Source organism: Toxorhynchites rutilus, chromosome 3 (genome assembly GCF_029784135.1).
Source record: "Toxorhynchites rutilus septentrionalis strain SRP chromosome 3, ASM2978413v1, whole genome shotgun sequence".
In the NCBI taxonomy this organism is placed as follows: domain Eukaryota; kingdom Metazoa; phylum Arthropoda; class Insecta; order Diptera; family Culicidae; genus Toxorhynchites; species Toxorhynchites rutilus.
Window position 1 is genome coordinate 133,368,131 of NC_073746.1, and position 13,728 is coordinate 133,381,858.

The following is a 13,728-nucleotide window of genomic DNA, read 5'->3' on the forward strand; positions in this document are numbered from 1 at the left end:
ATCGAGTTTTTACATTTTATGCGATTTCAAATATACACGACATATACTTTGATTGATATTATATGCGATTATGATTTATTCGGATTTCTTGTAAGACTTGGCACGTGCAAAATTATACGATTTAATGTTTGCTGGGATCTTTTTATTGATGTAGAAAATAACGTTTTCTCTGCGGAGGGAAAACAAACACAGCTTCAGGGACAAAATTATCAATGAAACTCAAATTATCTGTATCAAATGAATATTCTAAGTAAAAGTGTAACGAGTTTTGTACGTAAGTGGAAAGAAATCGTGAGCGAAAACAGTGTCTAGTAATGATTTTTTTTCGCGTTTTTTCAGGAGCCATTATTGAGTGAAAACGCAACATGTAATGTATTTGTGGACCTGGCAGATATTTTTAATTTCACTGCCGGAGGAAGTCGTTTGGTCGTCGAGGTTAATTTTATTTACTTGGTGGAAGGAAATTCAACGCGTTAATATGAAGATTTCAGGTACGGTTGTTTATCAATGGTTCAATCTCAGTCATGAGTCGTTAAAGCTATTCGAGGCATCAGGTTCCATCCGTTTTTGACGAAATGATACGATATTCTGAGCTAATATCTTAATTTATAATCAGGAACGACTCATCATATTTTTCAGTATCACTAACAAAAGTAATTTCCTTATTGTTAAGGCAATTCGTCCAACTTTTGAGGTCCACATTTCAAAGGTTCTGGTGAAAATATTGAGGAGTTCTTATAGTAATGATTTTATACGGATTCGGACTACGTAACCTGACCATGCGTAAAACATTTCAAAATAATTTTCATTCAATGTTTGAAAATTTACAACTGACTTTGAAAATGCTCATCTCAATGGAGGCACACTTATTCGATTCTGTATTGTGTATCAACGCAATGAATAAATGGTTCCTAAAGCGAAAACTGCTTTACTAAGCTTCACTCTATCACTACGTATTAGTTTTTTTATAAACTACAAAACAATTCGAGAACAAAAATGGGTGGGTTATAACTATGATATAACCGCAAGGTTGACGTGAACTACCTTAGCTTGGCAATCATTTGTTTGTATTGATTGAGTTTTTGACTGAATGAAACAATTTTCGAATTCAACTGAATTCAATTTAACTGCTGTGTGAGTAAAAAGACTGAATAAATGCCATGTAAGGTCAATTTATACATTGTGATAGATTATGTTCTCCGTTACAAGTCAATTCAATGACAGTCCTTTTACGTTTGGTATGATTCCTAGGACAAAATATATGAACGGAAGAATTATCAAACGATTATTTTATTTTACATTTTCCTCTGAAGTTTGCATCCCTCAAGTGTACGTACTTCTCGAACCGCGAATTTGCTGGATTTGATTAACTTCAGGCACTCAGTTTCGATTTTGACATGTACGTCGAACGTATATTGTTCAATCAATAGACGTTATCGCAGCGAACGGTTATCAACATTTTGCCTAATCATCAAATTGTATGCGTAGAAATTCAGTGAGTAGAGGATATGAAGGCATATCCTTCAATGTTATCTTGAATAACCGAGCCAAAGCGTTGTGTTCGTAGTTGCTTTTGTAATCCGTGTTAGGAGAACGCTTTTTGGAGTGCAAAACAAAACATGCGGGTGCAGAAGTATCCCCGGCTTGCATGAATCAACAACTTCAACTTTAACTTTTACAGATGCTTTAAACTTGAGTGTTCATTCGCCTCTAGTGTCTGTACAATTTTCCCAGGTTCTTAAGTCTAGAAGACCGTGTTAAGGAAACATATTCTAGACTGTACAAAGGCAGTCGAGTATAAAAGAGCTCGCATTTTGCATTAATTTGCAAAGCCGATATCTCCAGATACCTTGCCAATTTCCACACGCTCCATGGATTTGAAGTCTCTGTTAGTGAAACACATTTCAAACCTGCATGAATTTGCAACGGAAATTTCCACACGCTCCATGGATTTGAAGTCTGTGTTAGGGAAACACATTTCAGTCGAAACAAAAATACCCCTGAATTGCATGTATTTGCAATATCGATTTCCCCTAAGCACCTTAGTTTTGAAATCTCTTTTAGGGAACACATTTCGGTGGGAACAAAAGCTCTCCCTACTTTCATGTATTTGCAATGCCGATTTCTCCAACGCTGCTTGGTTTTGATGACTGTTCTGGGGAAACTGTAAATCAGGCCAATCAAAACGAGGCAGTTAGGGCGTTTAGATAACACTTTTTTTTTATCCCATTTATTTATTTTAGGCTCATTAGTATTTTAGCTGTAACAGAGCCGAATTTTAATCGTGTACATGTCACATGGTTATCATATCTATAATTATAGCACATTACACAGTTGCCATTCGCCAGTATTCCTTCTATACCATTGCATATGGTACATTTACACAGTAGCCATTTAGGCGTAAGAGTATTCTCTCTGTTCTTCCATTATCCAGTTAGACCACCGGACAGCGGAGACAGTTGATATGATCATTGTTGAGTTATTTATAGAACAGCATCCCGATGTGTCTTGCAGAGCAGAGCAGTTGTATGGATGAATCGATCTTGTTTCGACCGTGGATCGATCTCCATCGCTGATGATTGTTGCGTGGACGTAGCTATTCTGTAACAACACAAAGATGGTCAATGAGGGCCCTGAGTTTTGAATTCACGATCGATCGCTTACTAAGCCAACGCGCAACCAATGTGGCTACGGAGACCCCCTAGATAACACTTAACATTTTACAATTATTCAATTGTTTATCTAATGAAAAATAACATTTTATTGATTGCGATGAATGCGTAGAAATATTCCCTATCGATCGATGCAAACATCTTCCCGATCCAGTAAGAAGAGTTTGAGTTATAAGCATTCGAAATCTTGCATTTTTTTCTGCATGTTCTGTGTTTAGGTTTTCATTTTACCCCCTATATATTCCGGTTAGACGTAGTCCCACGTCAATAGCACTCAAATTACTTTGAGTACTTTTTCCTCATACATTCATGAAATCCGCTAGACGGGGACACCGTACCTTCTATGTCGCGAATACCATTGCAAAGCATTGAATCCGTCGAAATTATAAAAACAAATAAACGTCAAAACCATTGTTCGGAGAAAACAAAACAATCCAATTGCACCACGTCAAGAATGAATATTTCTGTGACCAACTGGCATTCTCTTTTCGGCGCTTACTTGTGTGTGATACATAAAAACTGTTTAAACATTTGTTCGCAAGAACTGACTATGCTTCGAGTGGCATTTGCATAAAATTTCAGCTCAAAAGCAACAAAATGTGCTCTGTTTGTGGTGATTCATCTTCAGGGAACTTGGTCGGTGTTCGGAGACAATCGCGATCAGCTGGAGGAATTACGCCGAAGAAATGGCGCAACCGAATAAGTGGCTTTCACTATTTCATCATTTTTATCAGCGGCTCGTTTTGCTCTGGGCTAATGTTTGCGCTGCTGAATTATGTACCGAGTTATAGGATCCTTCCCCAGCGGGTTGCCCCACACTATCTTCCGGATGGTAACTTCCTACAGATAGCCGACGAAGTGAAAGTTCTGGAACCGTATCTCTCCGCGATTAGAATTCCTGCCAGCTTCGATGACAGTGTGAAGCGCAATAAAAATGAACACGACACAAATGAGCAGGAAGCGCTCAGCTCTCTAAAGGTGGCAATCGAAATGAAGCAGGTGGGAAAGGATGATAAAGCGCTTCGGTTGTTTCAACACGCACTCGCTTTGTCACCGAAGCATCCGGAGGTTTTGACGAAGTACGGTGAGTTTTTGGAACACAACCAGCAAGATGTGGTACGGGCCGATCACTTCTATTACCAGGCGCTCACCGTGAATCCGTCCCATTCGGAGGCACTGGCGAATAGGCAGCGGACAGCGCAAATTGTCGAACATTTGGACCAGAAAAGGTTTGAGGGTTTAGATAAGAAGCGGAACGCCCTCTCTTCGGTCCATGCCTCAAATGCTGCACTGAAACGAGCCGAAAAGGAGGCGTATATCCAGCATATCTATCATTCGGTGGGAATCGAGGGCAATACGATGAGTTTGGCGCAAACTCGGTCCATTCTGGAGACGAAAATGGCGGTGGACGGGAAGAGTATCGATGAGCATAACGAGATTCTTGGGCTGGATGCGGCGATGAAATATATCAACGCTACTTTGGTGAACAAGTGCGTATCGCGTCGATTTTGAGAGATTTCATCCACAACTATTGTTTTTTTTGTTGCAATATTCCAGAAACGATTTCATCACACTGAAGGATATCCTGGAAATCCACCGACGCGTTCTCGGTCACGTCGATCCGGTTGAGGGTGGAGAGTTCCGCCGAACTCAGGTGTACGTGGGTGGACACGTTCCGCCGGGTCCAGGCGATCTGTCGATTCTCATGGCTCGTTTCGAAAGTTGGCTCAATTCGGAGCAATCGTTTGTGATGCATCCGGTGAAATACGCCGCAATGGCTCACTACAAGCTGGTTCACATTCATCCCTTCAGCGATGGCAACGGCCGGACGTCCCGGCTGCTGATGAACACATTGTTGATGAGGGCTGGCTATCCGCCGGTGATCATCCAGAAGCAGCATCGTCACAAGTACTACGATTATCTGCAGATCGCTAACGGGGGCGATATTCGGCCGTTTGTGCGATTCATCGCTGACTGCACGGAGCGGACGCTGGACCTGTATCTTTGGGCTACCAGTGAATTGTCCAATCCGATTCCGTTGTTGGCGCAGGAACTCAATGGCGTGCCGTTAATCAACAATTTCGAACAGGAGTCTGTGTTGGAAGGTAGCGGAACGGGTGGAACAATACGGATAGACGTTATTTGGTGAGATTCACACCGAACTCCTCTCACATATGTTAGTTTAATCGCAAACTTTTTTTCTCCAGATATCTAATTCCTTCGGTATTGCTGATAGCTATAATAGCTTTGCAAAGTAAAAATCCTCCGCCCGTAGCGATTATGATTGCGCTCTGAAAAACAGTTCCTCCACCGTAAGCACAAACCAAAAAAAACATCTATCAACGAATATATAGAATATGTAGTTACAAAAATCTGATCCCCACGATGTGATCGACGTGATGGTTGATTTGATTACTATTGATGTTCATGTTGTTGATTGCGATTTTCAGGAAGCAATGTCTACCAGAATGAAACTTTTAACCGTTACTTATAGGAAGTTATTAATAGTTGTGTAATATATGTTGTAAATACGATAGGTAATTTTATAAAATTCTAGTGTTTGATATTAATAACAATTGTAATAATTTATTCGAGTGCCGCGTAATGAGTTGAATATTTTTATTGCGCACAAGCCGAGCTCAGAAACATACCAATATGCATACCGTTTTAAGATAATTTCATTCTGCACGAGTCGGTTTTTGCATTGTTATCTATAATTAAGGTATTTTTACTGATAACGCTTGAAGTGTACTTGTTTATCTGCGATTATCTAATTGATTTCAAAACATACAAATTTATTTATCACCTTTAAACGTAGACCGATAATCAACGTATATTTGACCCTGTGATTGTAACACGACGCAAACTTTTGCGAAGGTATTTCTTCAGAGTGCGGAGTTTTTGTTTCATGAGAAAATTCCAGTCAGTCCATGCATATGATGAACTTCACCCAGTATAATATTTTGTTGGACCGTGACAAGATTCTTGTTAATTTTTTTAAAATATTAGGCCATATGAATAAAATGAATGCTTTACTTGACTTCACTCGAATTAGACTGTCAAAGCATTCACTCAAGCTTTTACTTACATCCGTATGACAAAAAACAAAAAATGAGTGTTCACTTTTCGAACATCACAATTCGTATGAATAAAACCGTAACAGTCAGGTGAACACTCCGAAAACTTTGAGTGTGCCTCTAAGTAGACCCAGGCCGCGCTTCGCAGGGTATCGTTTGGTAAATAATGCAAAAATTACATGTTTATAAAACACTAGCTGACCCGGCAAACTTCGTTCCGCCCAAAATGTATTTTTCGTTATCACAATCACGTTTTCTTACTAAGCGCAAGTTCATGGGTCCAATCGCAGAGCTGTTCATTGATTGATCTTCTAATCTACCCTTTAACATTATTTTTTACTATAAAATTTCAGTACTTCTACCAAAACTCGACATTATAAAATCAGATTATCTTCAGACACAATTCTCGTGCAAGATTTTTCATCCACTTACTAATAACATGTTTCTCCGTTACATGGAATAAATGTTTGATACAGAAAATGTGATAGAATGAAGACAGCCCTAAATCGGACAATTCTTCTCTCCAGTATTGCTCTTATCAACACATTCGGCGATCCATTTTTATTTATATAGATAGAAGACGATATAGGAGTGCGTTTTATCATATTAAAATCCATTTCCACTTTCGAACGAAGATTAATTTCGTTACCGCAAACATCAAATAACAACGCTTGTCTGTATGCAATTGTAGAACACATGCGAATTGAAGGAAGGAAGGAAGGTATTGAATTAGAGAGACTTTAAACTCTGAGAGTTCATTCGTCTCTACATGCGAATTGAATTTTTCGAATTTTACCATCTTCCTTCAGAGTTGTCATGTTTGGTTGAAATATGTGTATTATTCTTATGGAACCCCTTCGCCTTTCCAGAGGAGGAAGGGGTGTCATACCACCATAGAAACATTTCTCGTCCCCAAAACCCCAAATCTGGCTCCGTTTGCTTGATTAGTTTTCGAGTTATGCAGAAGTTTGCCAAATATGGCTCAATTTGTTTGATTAGTTCTCAAGTTACCATAGAAACATTTATCGATCCCTAAAACCTCTATATGCTAAGTTTGATTCCATTTGTTTGATTAGTTCCCGAGTTGTTCAGCACCCTCCCCCTCTCTTTAGAGAGGGGAAAAGAGTGTCGAACCACCATAGAAATGTTTCGTGTCCCCTAAAACCTCCACATGCCAAATATAGCTCAATTTGCGTGATTAGCTCTCGAGTTATGCAGAAATTTTCCCCCCCTTAGAAATGTGGGAGGAGTGTTGAACCACCTTAGAAATGTTTCTTGCCCTCTAAAACCTCCACATGCCAAATTTGGTTCCGTTTGCTTGATTAGTTCTGAATTATGTAGAAATGTATGCTTCATTTGTATGGCAGTGGGACCTCCCCCCCTCAGAAAGTGGGAAGGAGTGTCTATTCATCATTGAAACCTTTGCATGCCAAACTCGGCTCCATTTGCTTGATTAGTTTTCGAATTATGCAGAAATTCGTCTTTCATTTATATGGCAGCTCCCCTTTAGAGGGGGATGAGGGGTATCTAACCACGATAGAATCATTTACTGCACTCTAAAACCTCCACATGCCAACTTTCGTTCCGTTTGCATGATTAATTCTCGAGTGATGCAGAAATTTGTGTTTCATTTGTATGGTAGCCCCACATATATTATGTGAAAAATCCTCAGCTTTTCAAAGAAAATGTGGAAAAATATAACGCCCTCGGTCCCGAGACTATGAAAACAATAAAAAACAAATACAATCAATAATAACGAGAACAGATTTCGATTTTTCTGCATGTGTAGTATTTTTTCAAAAAACCAGGTGTTTGGCTTTAATTTGATATGTCGATCATCTGAATCGGATTAGTGGTTCAAAAGTTATGAATTTTTGTAAAAAGTCATTTTTGGTAAAAAGACGAAAAAGTTGATTTTTCGGACAACCCTAAAATGGAAATGGTCACCCTACTGAAAAAATAAAAAAATACGCGTCTAATGTTTTGCGATGAAGAACAAAACTACCGCTTTTACAAGAATCTGAGAACCACTATAACGGTTTGGCATGGAATGGCTGATTTCGGGTTAATATTGAGAAAAATCTAAAAGGGGGGATTTCGTGTGAAAAACTCAAGTGCTGAGTGATAAAAGACACTTTGAGGAACACTTTCATTAAAAAAGTTTTGCGAGGCAATGCGGGCAAGTTTTATAAGGGGCTGTCCTCACGTGGACAGAAAGGTCACGATTTTAGACTCCCCCCTCCCTCTCCGTGGACAAGCGTGGACATTTTCATACCCTTACCCCCCTTTGTCCACGTGGACATTTTTCCTTTTTTAATAATTAAGGAAATAACTGAAATGCGCCTGAATTCCATTTAAGTTTATTTTATTTCAAATTTTACTAGCTGTACCCTGCTGTACCAGCTTTGCTGTGGCTCATTGTTGTTGTACGGTAGAGAAAAGCATGACAAAGCACATGTTTCATTTAATTTTGAAATACAAGATTTTTTTGTTTTTCCATAATCAGCGAAGATATGCAGGCTATCTAGTTTGCCAATACGGAAACTCATAATGTAAAGTTGACCAGGAACAATCCGCATCTGAATATAAACAACACAACTTCAAAGATTGATCTTGAGCTTTACTAATTGTGATTGCCAACGCCAATCGAATAAAAATAAGTGAGTTTAACCGTTTGAGTGCGGAGCAAATTTTGTGAGCATATGCCAAAAATGCGGATGAGTTCGGGTGTATTTAAAAAAATAAAGAGCGTAGAGAACTGATTAAGTCACAAAAGTTGTACTAATGAAAAAAAAACACAAAAAAAACATATATATATATATATATATATATATATATATATATATATATATATATATATATATATATATATATATTATTTTAAAATAATGAGAATATTATATTTACACAATTTCATTCGCAATTATCATTTGCTGCAAAAAAAAAAGACGAAAGACGAAATCCTATGTTAAGAGGTGCCAAGTCAAAAATATTAACATAAAACAAGAAGAGCGCTATTGCGCTCCCCGCACTTTTGGCATATAACAAGAAGAGCGCTATCGCGCTCCCCCGTATTCAAAGGGTTAAAATTATTCTCAAATACAATTTTAGTTCAGGATTTTTTCAACGCTTGCAATGAAATGTGTTGATATCACATATAATACATATATACAACAATGTTTATGTTCTCAGCTTCATTTCAGAAGTGTACATATTCCATCTGGAAATTGAGTGAAATATTATCTTTCCTTTTGGATTATGCATATTTCATGACATAACGATCGCATAGCATATCGACGGGCAGTTTTGAAATGTTCTATACAAGACCCAGTTATTGCTTTGACAAATGCATCGTTTTATGACAGAATCACAGCGTTCCAAAACCCACTCAAAATTTTCGATGCCGCATTCTGGTCCTTGATTTTTTTTGTTGAGTGCAGATCTTTACCCACTCCGGAGTACAATTGATCACAGCAAATGCTGATTCATCTTCACTCTGGATCTCTGATGCGCAGTTTCTATGGATAACAGATAACGGTACTCGATGTAAACAAAAGGTTATTAACGTGCATAGATAAGAGGATCATAGGAAATTATGATGACTAGTGGTGCATGGATTATCTTACGCAAATGTGAATATTAAATCCTAGGAATTGATGAAATTCCAATACTTTGAAAAATTGTAACTTTTCGAGATAAGTAATACAAAAAATTGATTTTACACGTAATTCTGCATGTAAAACTGCATGCAATTCTCGCGTAACTTTTGAAAAGGTCCTATGTAACAAATGTAAACAAATCGAGTTAATGGGTGCACGCTATTAGTTTTCAATCATTGAATGCATTACGAAAACAATCGTTCACGTATCTATCTTCTTCATCTCCTTATCGCCGATACAAAAAATATCCAACGTATAGATTAGGATTTTAAGCACCTGGCTGTTACTTCGGACGCCACTTTCCTTTGTCCGAAGTAACAAAGCAGTCAAAACAACACGAAGTCGTATATCGGTCGTTTTGAGTTTTTGTTTCTTTCGAGTGTTGTTATCCATTTCAGTGCAATTCAACGAGTGATAACAATGATAATCTGTCTTTAGAACAAAATGCTGATATTTGGATTGTCGTTTAGTAGTTAGTTTCAAATTTTTGTCGTGCAACGTAATAAGACCAATGTGCAAATGCGAGCAGTCAAAACGACCAATGTAACATTTTTCGCTCCGAGGCTACAACTTTACTCTCAAATCACGGAACAACAGTTGCGATTGGTTTTTCAGAGTTATTCTTGACTGCTGGTGGTGAAAGTAGCGATAGAGATTCATAGCTTTTAAGACAATTCGCGGGATAATGTTCGGGTCTTCTCGAGTTGACGAAAATGTTACATTGGAGTTTACGTGAGTTTTTTTTTTTTTTTCAGAATATGGATTTCAGTGAAGAAGTCCAATGATTTAGTAAAAATATATGAAGTACTCTCAGGCAACTCAATTATATTATTGATAATTACGGAATACTCAGATTGGGCGGAGTTTTAAAATTCTCGAATACGGAACAGTTTTTATTTAATTTAGAATGTATCGGTGATTATATTTGAAAAAAATATTTATTCTTCGTGTCCACGTGGACATAGTCTATACCCCCTCCCCCTCTCCGTGAACAAGCGTGGAAATTTTAATATCCCCTACTTAAATGTGCTTCAAGAAACATAATGAGCCAAAAAAAATTGTTTAAAAACTGCACCAAAACACATGTTAGAAAAACACACGCGAAAGAGTGGCACCGGCGAGCATGCGATACTGGTGTCTTATCGCGTTTCCAGAGCAATGATGCGAACACGGAATGGGGAAAGAACAAGGGACTGTAGGATTTTTGTGTTCATGCATCTTATTTTTTTGGGTTTTGGCCGCCTAAATTTTCTCAGGGACCACTGTGCGTGGGCGTGTTTCGCAACGATATTTCAATTCACTCCCATAGGGCTCTTGCTACACATACATGCAGAGCATCTGTTGGGCAAACATCATTTGTTTACATTCGTAGCTTCTATCCAGCAGAAGCGGATTCATTATCAATCGACGTTCTTGTAGATGATTTAAATATAGTTGCGATCCTTCTATTAGCGCGAAATATTTCATAGAACTAATATGAACTTTGTGAAACAGTTAGGCAAGCTATTTACCGAACAACAGCTTTTGCGTGATGCATATTGCTCAACTTACTAGCACCTATTTCGCGATGTTCATTGAGCGACTTTCCTACTAGATTTGAATCGAAAAGATAACAGGAAAGGATTATCAGCATGTTCGGACCTAGATTCAAGACACAGAGGCTCGAGCTCACGTTCGAATGCTTCCTTGTATTTTTCATGAATTAGCCAATTGATGGATTTTCTTCGTTTTCGATCAATTTTCTCATAACCATATTTCACTTCTCCGCAGAGCATTCCGGTACCCGGAAATCATATCCGAGGATTGGTTGATCTTTCTGGCTGAATCTGCTCTTAATTTCAACATAATCATCTGCTTTTTTGGCGAAACTAACCACCGATTAAGAATATCTGCAAACGAATATTCATTATAGTTTAGTTCTTCACGAGACCAGTATTTTTCTCCGTATATATGGCTTTGACGCTAAAAGTAAATATTTTTATGTAAAGAGACATGTTGGGTTGGGGAAATAGAAATGTCGTATATTGTCAATATATGGTAACACTTGAACATATCTTGTGTTGTACTTATCGCATCGGGTCATACTATACGGCTATTTAAAGACGACAATCTGTGCTACAAGTGTCGTTTTGACAGTGTTGTGATTGTCTTTTACAGTCTCAGGTTATAGCGCGTCAAAGATGGAGTCCACCAAGCAAGAAATTCGCCATATTTTACGTTTTTACTACCTGCGACGTAAAACTGCAACGAAGGCGGCCGAAAAAATTCGTGTAGTTTATGGACCCGATACTGTAACGATTCGCACAGCACAGCGTTGGTTTGATCGATTTCGTTCTGGTGTAGTGGCTGTCGAAGATACACTCCGTACTGGTAGGCCAATCGTCGTGGAAACCGATAAAATCGTTGAAATCATCCCAGTAGACCGGCATGTGAGCACTCGCTCGATTGGCCAGGAACTGGGTATAGACCATAAAACCGTTCGGAACCATCTGCAGAAGATTGGATTCCAAAAAAAGCTGGATGTATGGGTACCACACGAGTTGACGCAAAAAAATCTTTTAGACTGAATCAACGCCTGCGATGCATTGCTGAAACGGAACGAACTCGACCCATTTTTGAAGAAGATGGTGACTGGTGATGAAAAGTGGATTACGTACGACAATCTGAAGCGAAAAAAGTCGTGGTCGAAGCGCGGTGAGCCGGCCCAAACCATCGCCAAGCCCGGATTGACGGCCAGGAAGGTTTTGCTGTGATTGGAAGGGAATCATCCACTATGAGCTACTCAGCATCGTTGCATCTTCAGTCGCCTTGCCGTGAGCAATTCCAAGTCGATTAGACGACAACGTTCCGAGTAATGGGGAAGATAGGCGGGGTCATTCCACGGGAGACGCCGCAATGCAAAGCGAATTAAACATTTCTGTACACGCTCAATACGTACAATCTCGGAAACGTGATATGGGGCCCAGACCGGTGCAGCGTACTCTAAGTTGCTCCTCACTAAACTACAGTACAAAGCCTTTAGTGCATATACGTCGGTGAACTGTGACGCATTCCGACGTAGAAATCCCAGGATAGAGAATGCTTTGGAGGTGATAGCAGAGATGTGATCGTTGAAACGTAGCTTGGAGTCCATGATAACACCCAAGTCACGGATAGAATGTACACGATCCAAGGAAAAAGTGTCGATGTTGTATTGGTAGTTTATCGGCTCGTAGCAACGACTAAAAGTGATCACCTTGCACTTACTTGTGTTCACACACATGCCGTTGTCTTTGCACCACTGCGCTACAGAATCGATATCGGCCTGCAAGCTGCAGCAGTCCGCATCTCGGCCTGCAAGCTGCAGCAGTCCGCCGCTGATTTGATGACTCGGAAAATTTTAATGTTGTCGGCAAACAATAGTTTACCAGAAGATATTCGTAGGCACAAATCATTAATGAAGATTAAAAATATCAATGGCCCCAGCACACTCCCTTGAGGGTCTCCGGAAGCTATATCGAATGTTGTGGATCGTGCTGAGTTCACCTCAACAAAAGCCGGTCTGTTAAGACATCAACCAATCGGATATCTAATCAGGAAAACCCATGTGCCTCAGTTTCCTTACCGTAAGAATATGCGGAACGAAAGCCTTCGAGAAATGAATATAAACAGAGTCCACTTGATTTCTGTGTTCAACTTCACGAAAGAGCACGTTGGTGTAGCATAATAAATTGGACGTTGTGGAACGAAGGGGTACAAATCCATGCTGGAACTCAGATATCATCGGTTTCGCTGCGGACAGTGTATGGATCAGTGATTTGAGTAGCTTCCCTAGGCAACATAGGATGGATATTCCACGGTAATTTTCGACGCGCCGCAAACTGCCTGTTTTTTAGATAGGAATTATCTTTGCAGTTTTCCATAGGCTAGGAAATGTTCTTTCCTCGAGCGACTTGTTGAAGAGTATTGTCAGAGGAAAGGCCAATGATGAAGCGCAGTTCAACAAGATAGGTGCTAAGTCGTTTTCCTTAAAATCGTGATCAGTTTGCCTCTGGTTTATGGTACCCATCCTTATCAACACGAGTGACGGTTCTTTAACAAGACCACATCAACGTTGCGAAATGGTTTACTCGTGGTGATCTCATTGCAGTTACGGAAGCAGTCACAATAGCCATCCTGGACAGGATCTGATCAAGAAGAAACCGAATGAAGGATGTGTTATCAATAAGGGAAACCATTAGAGCACATTATAACAGGTTGCCTCGTTTTAGCTAATATACCCTACACAAAGCATCACAATAACGCGATAAAAATCATTCTTCGACATTTGGTCGACATTTT

General features: G+C 39.3%; 1 protein-coding gene across 1 annotated transcript; it reads left to right on the forward strand.

Moving 5' to 3' along the window:
* The first annotated feature begins 3,073 nt into the window (after positions 1-3,073).
* LOC129776354 (protein adenylyltransferase Fic) lies at positions 3,074-5,560 on the forward strand. The gene is made up of 3 exons (XM_055781945.1): positions 3,074-4,162; positions 4,230-4,817; positions 4,880-5,560. Coding segments are annotated over exons 1-3 (1,482 nt in total). The 5' UTR covers positions 3,074-3,269; the 3' UTR covers positions 4,881-5,560.
* Positions 5,561-13,728: the final 8,168 nt, after the last annotated feature.